The sequence below is a fragment of the Physeter macrocephalus genome, chromosome 8, assembly GCF_002837175.3.
Source record: "Physeter macrocephalus isolate SW-GA chromosome 8, ASM283717v5, whole genome shotgun sequence".
Taxonomy (NCBI): Eukaryota; Metazoa; Chordata; class Mammalia; order Artiodactyla; family Physeteridae; genus Physeter; species Physeter macrocephalus.
The window spans coordinates 119,177,013-119,193,473 of NC_041221.1; the positions used below are offsets into that span (position 1 = coordinate 119,177,013).

The 16,461-nt window shown below is 34.6% G+C and overlaps 1 protein-coding gene across 3 annotated transcripts in view; it reads left to right on the forward strand.

Moving 5' to 3' along the window:
* The window catches only part of SRFBP1 (serum response factor binding protein 1), a 60,483-nt gene extending 51,512 nt beyond the window's left edge, over positions 1-8,971 (forward strand). For all 3 annotated transcript variants that reach the window (XM_028493160.2, XM_028493159.2, XM_007116225.3), the window contains 4 exons: positions 2,557-2,638; positions 3,411-4,122; positions 5,388-5,425; positions 8,690-8,971. In XM_028493160.2, coding sequence (XP_028348961.1) covers positions 2,557-2,638; positions 3,411-4,122; positions 5,388-5,425; positions 8,690-8,874 — 1,017 coding nt within the window. In that variant the 3' untranslated portion in view covers positions 8,875-8,971. The remainder of the gene's footprint in view (positions 1-2,556; positions 2,639-3,410; positions 4,123-5,387; positions 5,426-8,689) is intronic.
* Positions 8,972-16,461: the final 7,490 nt, after the last annotated feature.

Genomic DNA, 16,461 nt, shown 5'->3' on the forward strand with positions numbered 1-16,461 from the left:
ACACACACACACACACACACACACACAAAATGGAATATTACTCAGCCGTAAAAAGAATGAAATAATGCCATTTTCAGTAACATGGATGGACCTAGAGATTATCATATGAAGTGAAGTAGTCAGACAGAGAAGGTTAAATATCAAATGATATCACTTATATGTGGAATCTAAAAGAATGATGCAAATGAACTTATTTACAAACAGACTCACAGACTTAGAAAACAAACTTACTGTTACCAAAGGGGAAAAAAAAAAAAAGGAAACCCAGCAAGGAGTTGAAGAAACAGGATTGGCTTAACACTGTACTTAATGAATAGTCTCCAAATGGACTATATTTCTTGGAGAAGCCTGAACAGAGACAGTGTCTAAGAGTCAGAATCAAGGTGTATTAGTTTCCCTAAGGCTGCTGTAACAAAGTACCAAAAACTAAATGGTATATAACAACAGAAATTTATAACAAAATACCAAAAGTTAGTTGTTATATGACAACAGAAATTTATAATATTTTCTTGCATTTCAGGAGACTAGAAATCTGAAATCAAAGCATCAGTAGGGCTGTACTTCCTCAGAAGGTTCTAGGGAAGACCCCTTCCTTGCTTCTTCCAACTTGGCTTGTGGCAGGGTAATTCCAGCCTTTGCCTCAGTGTTGTTGCCTTTCTGTCTCCCTGTGCCTCTGTATCCAAGTGTCCTCCTTATAAATACACCAGTCATATTAGATTTAGGGCCCAGCCTAAACCAGTATGCTCTCCTCTTAATTAATTATATCTGCGATGACCTTGTTTCCAAGTAGGATCACATTCTCAGTTTCTAGTTAGATATAAAATTTGGGGAGGATACCATTTGACCCAGGACAGAAGGTAATTAGGCAGCAAGTCATCCTGGCACAGGATTTGCACCAGGTCTAATTTAAAGGAGTTGTTCTCTGAGGGACTCAACCTAAATAAGTTCTCCAAACAGAATAGATTTCAAACTGTTACCATCTTGCTTTTACTTAGGTACTCATGAGTGTTTATTATTGGGAAGGAAAAGGCCTTATTGGGCTGTTAACAATGAAGGGTAAATTTAAAGTAAAGATGTTTAAAGCTGATAGCTCTACTTTCACACACTAGTGAAATTTTTACTTGCTTCATGGAATATTTATTGAATGCCAACTATTATCAGTTATTGTCCTAGGCATTAGGTCTACAGGAATGTGGAAGACAAAAGTCCCCGCCTCACAGATATGAAAATATCTGCACCAGCGTGCTGTGTTGAGTGATGTGAAGTAAACAGTGATAGAAAGTGTTTTAGTTCAGATAACATTTAAGCAGAGACCTGAATACAATGAGATGATCAGCCCGTGTGTATTTGGGAGTAGAGTATTCCAAGTAGAGAAGAGCTTTCAAAGGAAGAGCCTAAGCATCAGAAGGCAGTAAAGCTTTAAAAAGAACAGATAGGGAAATAGCACGATCTGGTTTTGTTTAAAAGCTTGCTGTGACTGCTATATGGAAATTGACTGTGAGAGAACAAGAGGCAATGGAGAATGACCAAGTGTGAGCTTATTACATTGGTCCAGGTGAGAGGTATTGGTGATTTGGTCAAAGGTAGTAAGTAGAAATGGTGTAAGTGACTGGTTCTGGATAGATTTTGCAGATGAAACCACAGGATTTGCTGAAGGATTTATTGTGAGCTGTGAAGAAAGGAGAAATGTAATGGAAGAATCATTTGAGTTTTAGGCCTGAGCAACCAGAAAAACTAAAATTACATACAATAAGATGGGAAAGACTATAGCAGAAGTAGGTTTAAGAAGAAAGTCACAGCATTCTCTTTTAACATGTCAAGTAGGTGGTTGGATATATGAGTCTGGAACTCAAGTTAGAGCTTGAGGTAGAAATTTGGAAGTTTTCAGCCTACAGGTGATGTTTAAAGCAGTCTGAATTATGAATTTTCTAAATGTATAAATACTAATGTATGTATGTGTATATATATGTATATATATATGTATATAGTCCCATTCAGTCATCATCAAACATCTATAAAGTGTTGGCTATAAGCCAGGCACTGGTGGAAGGTTGTGAGAATACAGTAATGGTACTAGTCATTCAAAATAAAAATATATAGCATTTGATAATTTCTAGGTCTCTAGTAAATGGAACTTCAAGCATTATAGTAGTCATGGATTATATCACCCAGCTTAGTACTAATATGTTACTTGATTCTTTCATATTATTTTAGTCTTCTTAACTAGATATTTCAAACTCTTTGAATACAGGAGCTAGATTACTTTTTTTTTTTAATATCACACACAATGCCTACCACAATTCTGGAAAGATATTAAGTACCCAAAGAATATTTATTCATTGTTTACATGATAATTTTGACTGTTAAGAACAGTAGTATTTTTGTCATTGTGTTATCTTCAGCATGGATTACAGGTGAGTTGTCTAATGAGAATATTAACAGATTCCTGTTGCCTAACTCTTAACTTTTAAAAATTATAATGGATTGTATTTTATTCACTTCTTAGTAGTGTTACATAGTTTTTATTCCCATATGCTTGTTTATTTCAATTTGCAGCCTGATTCTACTGCAACTGAAAGAGCAGTTGCCAGACTAGCAGTGCACCCTCTTCTGAAGAAAAAAATAGATGTGCTAAAAGGTATGAATTAAATGACTTTTAAGACATTTATGGTACATGATTTAAATAAACGGCCATTCATTTATTTACTTTTAGGGTGCTTTTCTCCTTTTGAGGATCTTTTATATTATAAATTTCTCTTTCAAATATTTCCAAATGTGGGAAGCTACCTGAAAATATGGAAGTTATCTGATATCTGAAAAAATTTTTGTATTTTTTCTAAATTTCCTATCTCCTAAATTTCTAAAATATATATTCATGATAATATTGAATACAATTGATTTTCTAAATATTGGTATAATTCATATTATTACTTATGATGTTTCCACTTAGTCACGTAATTTCTATTTATGTATGTACATTTTAAAATGTATTGAAAGAATTAAATGCTTCTGTCACAGATTAGAAGATACTTATTTTTATGTCTGAAAGCACAATTTACAGTATTTACAATTGTATTAATACATTATTATTACAGAAATTAAAGTTGCCATTTTAGTCTATGTATTTAGTGAAGTTTTTACTGTTCTTCTTAACATCCATACATGAAGGAATAAATTTTCTTTTAATTTTAGAGATTTAAAATGGATACCCTGAGCATTTTGTATATGTTTGGTTTTGTAAAAGTCAATAGATTTCTTTGTAAATTCATACCCATTATATATATGTAATATAAATTCCAATCATTCTCTTAAGTATTTCCAAATAATTTAAGAAATACTGTACTAAAACAGTAATGTTTTGTATTATTTGTTTCAATGCTGAAACAAGTCGTATGCTGTTTCTCTTGCAGCTGCTGTCAAAGCCTTTAAAGATGCAAGACAAAATGTTGTTGAAGTTAAGTCATCAAAGAATGCTTCAGAAGAAAATCATTCCAAGGACACTGTGTGTTCAAATGACGATGCCAGTAAGTTACAGCATGAAGGAACTATTATCAGTGAGCAAAAAGAGAAAGAAGCCAAAATATTGGCAAAGAAACCAATAAATAATTCAAAAGAAAAAATAGCCAAGATGGAACATGGACCCAAAACAGTGGACATTCCAAATTCTCTATCAAAGCCTTCTGAAAAAGATTCTGCAGTACCCTCTGAACCCCAGAAAACACCTACTGACCCCCAAATGAAAACATTTAGTCAAACCAAAAAAGAGAAAGAGTCCAGTAGCTCACTTGGTGTTAACAGTGATGGAGAAGAATTACATGAAGAAGAGAAGGAATATTTTGATGATAGCACAGAAGAAAGGTTTTACAAACAGTCTTCCATGTCTGAGGATAGTGATAGTGGTGATGACTTCTTCATTGGGAAAGTCAAACGGACACGGAAGAAGGAAAGTAGTTGTCATTTTTCAGTTAAGAAACAAAACCCTCCCAAAAAATTGTTGCCTGAAGAAGATATACTTGAAACCCATCAGGATATGAGAAGTGATAAAAACAAGCCACGTACAGAAGCAAGGAAGTTTGAATCATTGTTTTTCCATTCTTTATCTGGATCTAAAAGCTCTGGAAGGTAAGAGTATTTTTTCATCCTGAAAGAATTATTAGTTCTTAATTTTTCAAAAGATATGAAATAACCACACATCCTAACACTGAGATACTATCTCTCATACATAATTCTAGTTTGTACAATACATCCTATGTTTAGACTTGGCCCTCTCCAACATTATATTGGATAATATATACAAATACGTATGATAATGCCACATTTTTCCAACCTCATCAGAAAATGAGACAATATAGATAAATTTGTCTAATTGTCTAGCTAATTTAAGTTTATTCCTTTGATTATCAAAGTTTTGAAACTTTGAGTTAGCTTTTGGTGAAAACTTTTGAAAATTTCTCACATATCTCACTTTTTAAACAGAAATTTCTGAAAAGAATGTGGTGAGTTTTTTTGTTTTCTCTTGTTGACCTAGGGCATTATTGTAAAACTCAATTGTTTTATTATGTATTTCTGTTTCAGTAGATAAGGCTGCTTGCCCTAACACTGAGTTTCTCCAGGCTGCTTTATATTTGGTGATGCTGTCATCCTTATCCCTTCTGTTAATCACTACTTTTCACAGCTGTTTTGTTATAAATCAAAAAGTTTAATTTCATTTGTAATTCTAATCTGGTAGGGGATGTCTTCACATTTTAGAATAAAAATCATGGTTAGCTATTTTCTTCGGTAAACTTTTTCTATAATTTATAGGTCAGGCATAATTTTTAGTAGAATAGAAAAATGTGATGTTGAAATTTTCCAGAAAGGTCAGAACAGAGTATGGAAAAGACACACAAACCATCTTTGGAGCCTTGAAAATTATTACATTATTTCATGTATCTCCCAACTGTGCCTAAAAAAGCTATAATATTTCCCTCACTTGAAAATTAAGCACCACTATCCCTTCCCTCTCCCCCAAAAATGTTAATCTTAATTTTTGTTATATGTGATTGTTATATGTGACTCATTCCCCCTGAAAGATTTTTGAAATTCTTTGTCTAGATAGTTCTCAAAGGTACAAGGTAACCAAGACAGGATATTTTATGGCCAGAAATCCCTATACGGGTGGTGAGAGGAAAATTCCTACATGTTTCTATAGTAATATTGGGGTCTAACAAACCTTTAATGTAGCTAAAACATAGGGTTTTCATAATTTTTTTATTCGTTTCTGGGGGGGTAAAGGAGTATGATCGTTTTTTTAATGAGTTTTATCAACATTTTTATTATGTTATCTTCTTAAAGTCAGAGGATTTGTTTATCTTTTAAATGTCCTAATGGCGTTTTTCTTCTTTTAGAAATTACAGAGAACAGGCTCCAAGAAGCAAAACCCCAGGTATATATTAATGACTGCCTGACTTCCATATGCAGTTGAGCAATGCTTTGCCAAAGAGGAAAGATGAAAAATTCTGGTTACTTAGTAGCCTGAATCAATTATGTACCCACAGAAATGGAAATAGAGCATCTTAAAATTATCAGAATAATTTTTAAATTTTAATTATTTTTTTTTACCCTCTATGTCCTGCCAGTAGGAAATATGTTAGACAAAAGTTATCAGGAAATATTGGGTCTATTTAATTTACCTTGAACTAATCAACATATTCTTTAAGTAAATTGCTATGTAAGTTCCATCTTAGTCAATGCCATGCCATTAAACATTCAGTAATAAGTATGTTACTTTCAGGGTTAAGAGTGAAACCAGATTTTCAGATTAATTCGTAACAAATCAAGTTTAATATATTTGGGCGGTCTGACTTCTCTACATAATCCCAAACTCTCACTGATTTCAAATAATAATTTATTTCTCACATTACAGTCTACTATGAATCAGCACAGGGGCTGTGTTTCAGTCATTCAAGGATCAGGCTCCTTCCCTCTTTTGGCTCCTTTCTACTCCTGTTCCCAGGTATTCTCCATTTGGCCAACAAAAGAGAATAGAGTACATGGAGAATTTTGTAAGAAGTTTTCATGGGCCAGGCCTGAAAGTGTTAGGGATCAGTTCTGCTCACATTTCATTAGCCAGAATTTAGTTACATCACCCCATCCTAGCCAAAAGGGAGCTAAGAAATGCAGTCTAACTATGCAGCTGGGTGGAAAAAGAAAGTGGAATTTCTTGAACACATAACTGTCTGCTGCTGACCATCCTTTTGATCATCAGATGGTAATTTCACTGGTAATTTCTCAACACATAGAGCACACTATGTGCTTCCTTCCTGAGGAAGCCAACCCAAAGTCCCATCCAGTCAATGTATCCAGTTCAAAGCCTAGAATCCCCGAGTGATGATGCAGTGCTTTCCATCAGATCTCATGATGTGACTGCTCAAAATTTGGTGACCTGTGCACTAAAAAGACACACTGCCTGCCCACAACTCAGACCAGATATTTAGTGGCAGAGCAGGAACAAGGTAACCACAATAAAAACTCTCAATCAGTTAAGGGAAACATGGGAGGTGTGCAGCATGTCTACCACCTGAGCAAAATTGTGAAGAATCTATGAGGAATTTTCTTATCCACTGTTCTCCATGGTCTCTGACTGTGTTCTTGGGAGGGTCTTTGTTCCATGGCCACAGCTGAAGTAGACAGTTAGTATGATCTTCTTGGGAGTTGCCCCAAGTGATTAGTAAAAATATATGATCGTGAAGATGGTTTAAAGTCTCAACAGTCAGGTTTTTTCCAGCCTAGGTTTGTGATTTCTTTCACAATAAAAATTCCCTCCAAAACTTACTGGATTTCTGACCTCTTTTTTTCAATCAGTCCATTAATGAGCTAGTCACCACACCAAAAATTCTTTCCTAGAGCTATTTTTCAAACTTGCCTTATTTATGTTGGTGGGTCGTGCCCCACCCTCCGCCACTGTCCCAATCATTCAGTGTCTTTTGCATTCATATTCTCAGGTTTGGTTGAGACGGCCATACCTTTTATCTCTGCTCCAGAGCTAAATCTCTTTGGACCTTTACTGCTTAAAATCTTTCTCAGTCTTATCTCTTACTGTTAGGAGTCCAAAGGCTTTTCTAAACCTTACGGTCCCAAATATCTGAACCCTTTCTTCCCTTTTGATTCTGCTTGTGAGCCAGCCGGTTCTTTCCTGAGCTCTCCTCTTTTTTTTTTGTAATACTTTTCCAAAGAGCCATCAGTACACTAATCTTTTTATTCTTTCCAGCCACTTACCCTTGTGCTGCAATTCCATAGGCATGTAGCCTACTTCCCAAGTTTTCACTGGCAACAGTTTTATCTTTTCCTTAACACATACATAGGATGCTCACTTTTCAGCCTCAGGTATCCATTTCCTTACTACCTACCACTGAACTACAAAGCCCATGCCAAATTTTTATGTTATTTTAATGGCTGTATTAAAATACTAGGTTTGACAAATACATGGCCTTATATTCACAAATACAGAATAACTATAAATTTAAGACACTCCCGATGAGGAAACCCAAGTAAAACATGTTTTTGTTTTTAGTTTATAAATTTATAATACTTAATTTATCCATTTGTTTGCTCATGCAAATATGCTTTACATAATTATGTAAAATATATATCAGTTTAGAAATATTGCCTTATTCAAATTTCAGTTTACATGAAACAATTTCATTTAACATTTAAATTCATCACTCTTTATCACTAGAGGCATTCTTTGAGTATTATAGATTTCTAGAGCACATGTGATTTGTACAAGATATGGGACGTTTTGAATCTGTGTGCAGTGATGTTTTGGAAATGTTATCCCAACTGTACACTTGCTTGTATAACATTTTGACATTTTCATTTTAAGATCTTTAAAAGGCTTCTGACAATGATGGCTAACTTGCAATGGAGAAATTATACACCCCTAGGACTGATTAATAAATCTGTATTAAATTTTTTGCCTCTCTTTTTCTTTCTGATTCTATAAATATGCATTGATTCAGTCTTTTCAGGCTAGCATGTCTCCCAGTACTTTGTTAAAAATAATATAATTGAAGTTTCTCATAATAAAAGAAGTTGTAAGGACTAGAATACAAGTTGCCACCCTCATATCTGGTGGATAACTTTATGGTTAAGAAAGAACTTAGTCTTAAATTTGATCAGATACAGCAGTTTACCTTGCAATCACAACTTTTTGTTCAATAACAGAAGAGAGTGGAATCAATTAACAGCCCTTTAAACAGCTCAGCCGTCAGCACTGTTGGATTCAATATTTTAGTTAAAACGTGAATTTTCTGGCTACATTGCTCCGCACACAGGTGTCATATGATAATGAATCATATTCCTTTAAAAATACAAAATGCCCCTCCTTTTTAAATTTTTTTGCCTTATATGTTGTCTGGACTGTGTTTCTTAATGTCAGTGTAAATAAGACAGCACAGCATATACTAGGAGGCATGCAACAGACATCTATTTACAACGATTAGAAAGCATGTGTCCCAAAATTGACTGCTCATGTGTGTATTTCAACTTCAAACTTCCCTGTAGGACTTAGATTTTACACTGTGAGGTATTCCATTTAAGTAAAACTAAATTTCTTCCTTAAACACTGATTTGAGAAGATAAAATGTATTTGTTTTCTATGCTATTTATGTATAGACTTAGTTTTCATTAATTTTGCTTTGTCCTCCAGATTTTCAGCAAATTGAACCTCAGATCAATAATCAGTTTAATAAGAGTGCACAAAGAGGACCTGAAAATACAAAACAGAAATCACAGCTTCCTCTTCATCCTTCATGGGAAGCAAGCCGAAGGCGAAAAGAACAGCAATCCAAAATTGCTGTGTTTCAGGGGAAAAAAATTACCTTTGATGATTGATTAGTACTATTTTTTTCTCTATCTAAAATTTGTTTTTCTTTTTTTAACGTTTCTTTTTTTTTAACCAGCCCATTATTTAAATATATATTTGAATAAGACTCTTTGAACGGGTTATAGAAATGAGTTTGGTTTTGTCTTTTTTTTTTTTAAGTGTGTTCAACTTATGTTTAAGCTTCCACAAATCAAGTGCATACTTAAATTAATTTTAAATATGTCAAGACTATTTCCTCTATAAAAGAATATTGAGATGTTGGCTGTCCCAGATTTTCTCATTTGTGCTAATCATGAAGTATATTTCACTAGTTTAGCTCTATGTTTCTTTACTTTGAAAATAAATGTTGAGGTATATTTAAAATAATAATGGAAAAATATGAGGAAATTGTAGCTATCTAAAATAGATCATTTTTGCTGAAAATTGTTCTTAGCAAAACTAAGATGGTAACTTTTATTATGGGTATACAGATAAATTATATAAGTAAATATTAACTTTTGTTATAGTTTTAATTATTTGTAATTTTTTAGTTTTTAACTGTTTTAAAATAGGTTCCCAGGAAAATTTTGCATTTCTGAATTATGCTTCACTTAATTAGACAACATTCATGTTTAAATGTAGCAACGCAACCAAAAATGTGGTTTTTATTTTACTGCGTATAAAATTTCTGTCAAATCAAGAATGTGTAATATCTTGACCATGTGTTCTTATTTTTTTTTCAGGCAGGGCTTTATTGGGGTGCCTGCTGCAGCAGGAGGCAGTGAGAACCAACAACAGGTTCCTTTGCTTGCTCTCTCCCATGTGTTCTTATAGAAACAGTTTTTGAGGAATCATAGATTGGAATTTATAAGAACAAATTCTGAAGGAGATGTGATTGAAGGAGCATTTGTACTGATAGCTGAGCAGAGGTTATGAGATAACTCACTGAAGAAGGGACTGCTTTATACTTCATAGTACTGTTATTTAAAAAGAAAACAGGATTTTAAAAATCCCTTCAAATGTTTCACTTTTTGCTGCTCTGAGAAATTAAGGTTCTTGGTGAACTAAGTAACACTAACTAAATTCTCTGTTTTCTATGCATTGGTGCTGCTAATGACAGAAAAAACCTTCTGGTTAATAGGAATTCAGAAGCTCTGGAAAGTCATTTTTATCTTTTTCAAGAGCTTAAGAATTTAGATAACTAGAGCTATAGAATTCAAGAGATCATACAGAAAGAAAATTATTTTTGCTGTATTAAATGCAAAATTTGGTTTTTTTCTCCTTTTTTAAATTTTTATTTTTACATAATTCCAATTATGTCAAATTGAAATTAATTTCAATTGAAATTTTAATTATGAAGAATTACTAGAGGAAAAGTTAAAAAATAATGTCTCTATCCCTACCCAGATTTAGCCAAACTGTGAGGTTGAGAGCACTGTCTGTCGGCCCAAGACATCTAACCCCAACTTCAAGGAATTAGGGTTTGCCTACAAAGTTAGAGGAAAGAGCCCATACAAGACCACTCTCACTTCTGACACCAACTGCAGGTTCGGAGATTGCAGGGGAGGGTTCGCCAAATACACTCAGGTTCAAAAATTTGCTTGCAGAACTCACTGAAACCTATTATATTGCCAGTTATAGTTTATTACAGGGAAAGGGTATAGATTATAACCAGCCAAAGGAAGAGAATGCTTAGGGCAAAGTCTATGAGGGTTCTAAAAGCAAAGTTTCTATTGTCCTCAGGTTGCATTACCATTGTGGCATCAATATGCACAGAGTATTGCCAATCAGAGAAACTCACTTGAGCTTTAGTGTCCTGAATTTTTATTGTGGCTTTGATATGAAGACATGATCAGTTGATTGCCAGCATGATTGTTGCAGATGGATTAAGAATACCAAAGTCCCCATCCTAAATTACATGGTAGGTCTTTTTTAGTGCAGCCAGCTCCTGCCCTAAACAAAGACACTCCTATCAGGTATGACATAGAGTGCGTCCACGAAACTGAAGGCAAAGGCACTTTCTCTCTTTGGACAAGGCCAGGTCCTTTACTACACAATATCCTTCACCCAAATTTCCCAAATATTAACATTTTCCTGTATTTACTTTATCCTTGGCTGTCATCCTACCTTGTCTCCTTTTTTCCTTCCTTTTCCCCTTTCTCTTCCTTTTTTTATCTTTCTCCCTTTCTTTTCTTCACTTCATCCCTCTCTCCCTCTCTACCTACTCTCTACCTCTCACACTTTTATCATTTCCATCTTTTTCTCTCTCCCCTTTATATTCTCTCTTTAAAAACAAAGTCATTCTCTATTCTTTTGTATTACCACACTCCAGTTATCAAATATTCAGATTTTGCCAATTTCCCAGTGTCTTTTTACAGCAACAGAAAGTGCAGCATCATGCCTTACATACAGTTGTCACCTTACATTCACTTGTCCTCTCTCTTTGGTTGAGAACAGTACCTCAGTCTGAGGATTTCATGACATTGACATTTTTCAAAAGTACAGATCTATTTTGCAGTGTCCCTTTATTTGGGTTTGTCTAATATTCCCATTATCAAATTCAAGCTCTGCACTTTTGGCAGGAATGTTAGAGAAGGAATGTTGTATTTGTCTTAGTGCATCATATCTGGAGTTAGGTGATGATGTTGATATGGCTGGCCCATTACTGGTAGTATTAACTTTGCTTACTTGTTTCAAGTGGTATCTATAAGGTTTCTCCACTGCAAAGTTACTGTTTTTCTCTTTGTAATTAATAATTATCTTGTGAGGAGATACTTTGAGACTATGTTTAATTCTGTCCTCATACTTTTCATGCACTAGTTTTAATTACATTCATTCATAATTCTTAACCTGAAACAACTATTGTTGTAGTAAGTATAAATGATGTTTTTTTTTTATTTCATCTTTTTTCTACACTTTTTAGATGGCTTTTTAGAATAAGGAAGAGTCTTCCATTTTCTCCTGTTTGTTGAGGTTTCTTTTTGTTTTTTTGGGTTTTTTTTTGGTACGCGGGCCTCTCACTGCTGTGGCCTCTCCCGTTGCAGAGCACAGGCTCCGGACGCACAGGCTCAGCGGCCATGGCTTACGGGCCTAGCCACTCTCCGGCATGTGGGATCTTCCCAGAACGGGGCACAAACCCGTGTCCCCTGCATTGGCAGGCGGACGCTCAACCACTGTGCCACCAGGGAAGTCCCTATTGAGTTTTTAAATGTACTTCGGTATTATCTCATGGGGACCTCTTTTTTCTACTTTTCTATTTATTTTTTATTAATAAGGTATTTTTTATTATTTCATTTTATCTATTATTGGCTTATGAGGTTTACTATAGTATACATCTTTAATTTTTCACAGCCTAACCTCAGGTAGTATTTATACCACTTTACATATGGTCCAAGTACCTTACTACAGTACACTTCAGTTTTTCCCCCCAGCTTTTGTACTGTTGTTTATATAGTTTTTGCTTCTACATTTAACTGTGTAGTACATTGTTATTGATTTTGCTGTAATATTCTACTTGTCTTTGTATCATGTCCATGTTTTTCTCTGCTTCCTGGAACATACAGAACATTCATAGCTGTTTTAATCTTGTCTGGAGCAATTCCCAACTTCGGACAGTTTTTACCCACAAGGTATATTTGGCAATGTCTAGAGATATTTTCAGTGTCACAGCTGGGGAGAAGGATGTTGCATCTAGTGGATATAGGCCAGAGATGCTGCTCAATATTCTACAATATATACAACAAAGAATTATCATACCCAGAATTTCAGTAGTACTAATGTTGTGAAATCTTGGTCTAGGACTCATTTGGCGCCACTACTGAGGCATTACAATTCTAAGAACTCTGCCTAATTCTTTGTTAGGAAATATTTCTGTTGTGTCTGGTGAGAACACAAACTATACCTGGACCTGTGTTAGCTCCTAGGATGTTTCCAGTAACTCTTTTCTAGTGACTTTTTCCCCCTGGCCTTGTTAGATTCTTTATATACATTGCACAGATCAGTATAATACAGTTGACTTGAGGGGACCATTGTACAGATCTCCAGAGCACTTTTACCTCTTCTGTGCATCTCCTTCCTCTCTATTTTTTTACCTCACAAATTCTAGTCACATTAACCTATCTAAACTTTGAACTGTCTCTTCAGAAAGCCCATTGGACTATTTTGGATTTCCTTCCCCCTGCATTGTAATTTGGAAACTCTTCAGTGAGCTGGTGTACTTATAGCACTCAATTCATTTGAGTTCTTTCTCTCAGGTATTAATATCCTGTACTGCTTTTTGTCCATTGTCTGAAACCTTTGTTTCATCCACTTTGTCCAGTTTTCTAGTTGTTTAATATAGAAGAACAAATCTAATCCCTGTTATTTCATAGTGGTGGGAAATAGAAGTTCTTTATTTTGATGCTCAAATTATCTTTAATTTGGTTAGTGGAAGCCCCCCAAGCTGTCTCCTCTGTCCTTTTGGCATGTAAAACCTTTCTGTAATAGGAAGGTTGTTTCTTATTTTCCACATTATATTTACTAATTTTCTCAACCCCAGAGTACGCAGAAGTTAACTTCAGAATTGCTGACTGATACCTTTGCAAAATACAAATCTACTAACCAAACTTTAATTTATGTTTAGAGTTCTTTTTTCTTTAGCCTGAGGGCATATGGTCTCAAAACTAAGTTTGCAAGTTACCTGGGATAATGTCAGCAAAAATGGCTGAGTAAGGACATCCAGAAATTCTTTTTCTCCATTAAAAACAATGAGAAAACTGTCCATATTGTCAGAATCAGTGTTTTCAGAACTGTGGAATTAACTAAAAGCTTACAGCAATCCAGGGAATGTTATTTATTAAAAATGGCAGAATCTTGGTAAGAACAGTATCTTTGTGACACGCTAACTTGCCCTATTTTCATCCCCCACTCCCCAAATCCATGGTGTCTTGAAAATCAACAACCCACAGTCATGATGAAAACCTGCAGCCTGGCAGACACTGGAGGGGCCAGAACAGGGTTGGAGCTTATTCAAAGACACACTCGCCGAGAATTATCATTATTTGGCCAGTATGGTAGTTCACTGGAAGACCCCATGACAATTCTGTCTTTATCTAACTTGACTAAGAGCTTTACCAGTGTGAAAAGCATTTTTCCTGAGATCACTTTTTGAAATCAATTAGAGGCAATTGTTAACATCACAGCTGCCTGAGGCAGTGAATAACAGTTGGGGGAAATAAGAAGTTAATCAAATTAAAAGGAAATCTGGAAAATTCAGTATCTTTAGGGAATTTGATGAGTTTTGACAAATTTCCTGGAATTAAGGAAAAGTCACATGAATGACAGGGCTATGTGCATGTTCAGGAAACTGCCAAGAAGGCCCTAAACCCTCACTTCTGGTTGACTTTGGGGGCTCTGCATAAGCAGGAAGTGAAGGCTGATGTGGAATTGTCAACTTCCTGGCCAAGTGTTGAAGGTGTACCCCAAACACACATACAGACTCTCAGCAAAATGAGAGAAATATCAATTGCAAGCATTAAGGAAATCTTTGTCCAGTTATCAGTGTACCACTAAGTTAATGAAGCAGAGACTTTAGTAGCCATATACAACAAAGAATACAGACTTCACAAAAATAGTTCAAAAAAGTCACTAAACAGACAACAACAAAAAATAGCAACAAAAACAAGCCCTGAGGAGAAGAGAATATCTGATTTTGGAGTTGCAACATTATATTATTTAAAATGTCTAGTTTTCAACAGAATGTTGTAAGACATACACAAATAAATTGTGGCTCATATGCAGGGTGGGGAAGCAATCAATAGAAACTGTCCCAAGCAGGTCCAAACTTTGGATATATTTGACAAAAACTTTAAATAAGCTATTTTAAATGTGTTCAAAGAACAAAAGGAAACCATATCTAGAAAACTAAGAGAAAGTTTGAGAACAATGTCTCATCAAATAGAGAATATCAGTAATGAGATAAAAATTATAAAGAAGAAAGAAAAAGAAGTTTAGGAGTTGAAAAGTACATTACTGTGAAACAAAACTTTCAACAGATGGGTTCAACAGTACATATGAGCAGACAGAAGAAAGATTGGGTAAACCTAACAATTGATCAATTGAGATTATCCAGTTAGAGGGGAAAAAAAATGAAAATTTCAAAGACTTGTGGGGATACTATCAAATGTACCAACATAGGCATAATGGGAGTCTCATATGACCCCACATTTCCAATCATAGCCGTATACCTGCAAGAGACTTGAAAACTTGTTTAAAAAAAAACGTGAATATGAATTTCATAGGAGCATTATTCATAATAGGTAAAAAGAACAAAGAACCCAAATATCCATCAACTGATGACTAGATAAATAAAAGTGGTATGTATATGCAATGGAATATTATTCAGCCATAAAAAGGAATGAAGTATTGATACATATTGTGATATGGATGAACTTTGAAAACATCATGCTAAGAAAGAAGCCAAACACAAAACAGGGTTCCATTTATATGAAATGTCTAGAATACGTAAATCCATTGAGATCAAAAGTAGATTAGTGATTGCTAAGGGCTGGGAGGAGTAATAGTAAATGACTGCTAATGGGTGTGGCATTTCTTTTAGGATTGAATGTGCTCTGGAATTGGATTGTAGTTTGCACAACTTTGTGAATACAAAAATCCACTGAATAGTGCACTTTATAAGGATGCACATTATTGTATGTGAATTGTATCTCAGTTTTTAAAATAATAATAATAAAAAGTTACCTGGGTTAGTGTTTCTCTTTTTTTCCCCTCTCCTTCCTTCCATATGGTACTTTATTTGAAATGCATTTTAGTTCATATATTTGTGATGGTATTTGATTTGAAGTATTTTTTTCTCCATCCTTGGTATTTTTATTTATTTGTTTCTTTATGTATGTGAAACGTTAACATTGTTCCATATGTTAGAGCTGCACAAAACAGTATACTCAGAGAAGTGGCAACTCTGCCCTTCCCATTGTTTCTTTCCTTTCCACCCCAATCCCACCCACCCCATGTAGATAGTCAATCTCATTGGTCCTTGGTGTATTCTTCCTGTGTTTCTATTTGCACAGATTAACAAACATGTATATATTCTTATTTCCCCTTCTTTCTTACATAAGAGTTGACATTTTCTAGATACTTTTATGATCTTTGCTTTCTTCGTTTAAAAATGTATTCTGGAAATCACTACAAATCTGTCAATAGATATCTTTCTTGTTTAAAATAAAACAAATGGACAAATATAACAAAACAGAAATAGACACAGAAACAGAGAACGAACTAGTAGTTACCAGAAGGGAGAGGCTTGGGAGGAGGGAATTAAGAGGTACAAACTACTAGGTATAAAAAAGTTATAAGGATGTAATATACAGCACATGGAATATAGCCAATTTTATAACTTTATATGGAGTATAATCTATAAAAATATCAATTCACTGTGTTGTACACCTGAAACTAATGTTGGTTGTAAGTCAACTATGCTTCAATTAAAAGAAAAAAAAAAATGTGTGAGAGGGACTGCACCCGCTATTGCTGGCTTCGAAGACAGAGAAAAAGGATCACAAGCCAAGGAATGCAGGTGGCCTCTAGAAGCCTTCAGTTTACATCCAGTAAGAAAATGG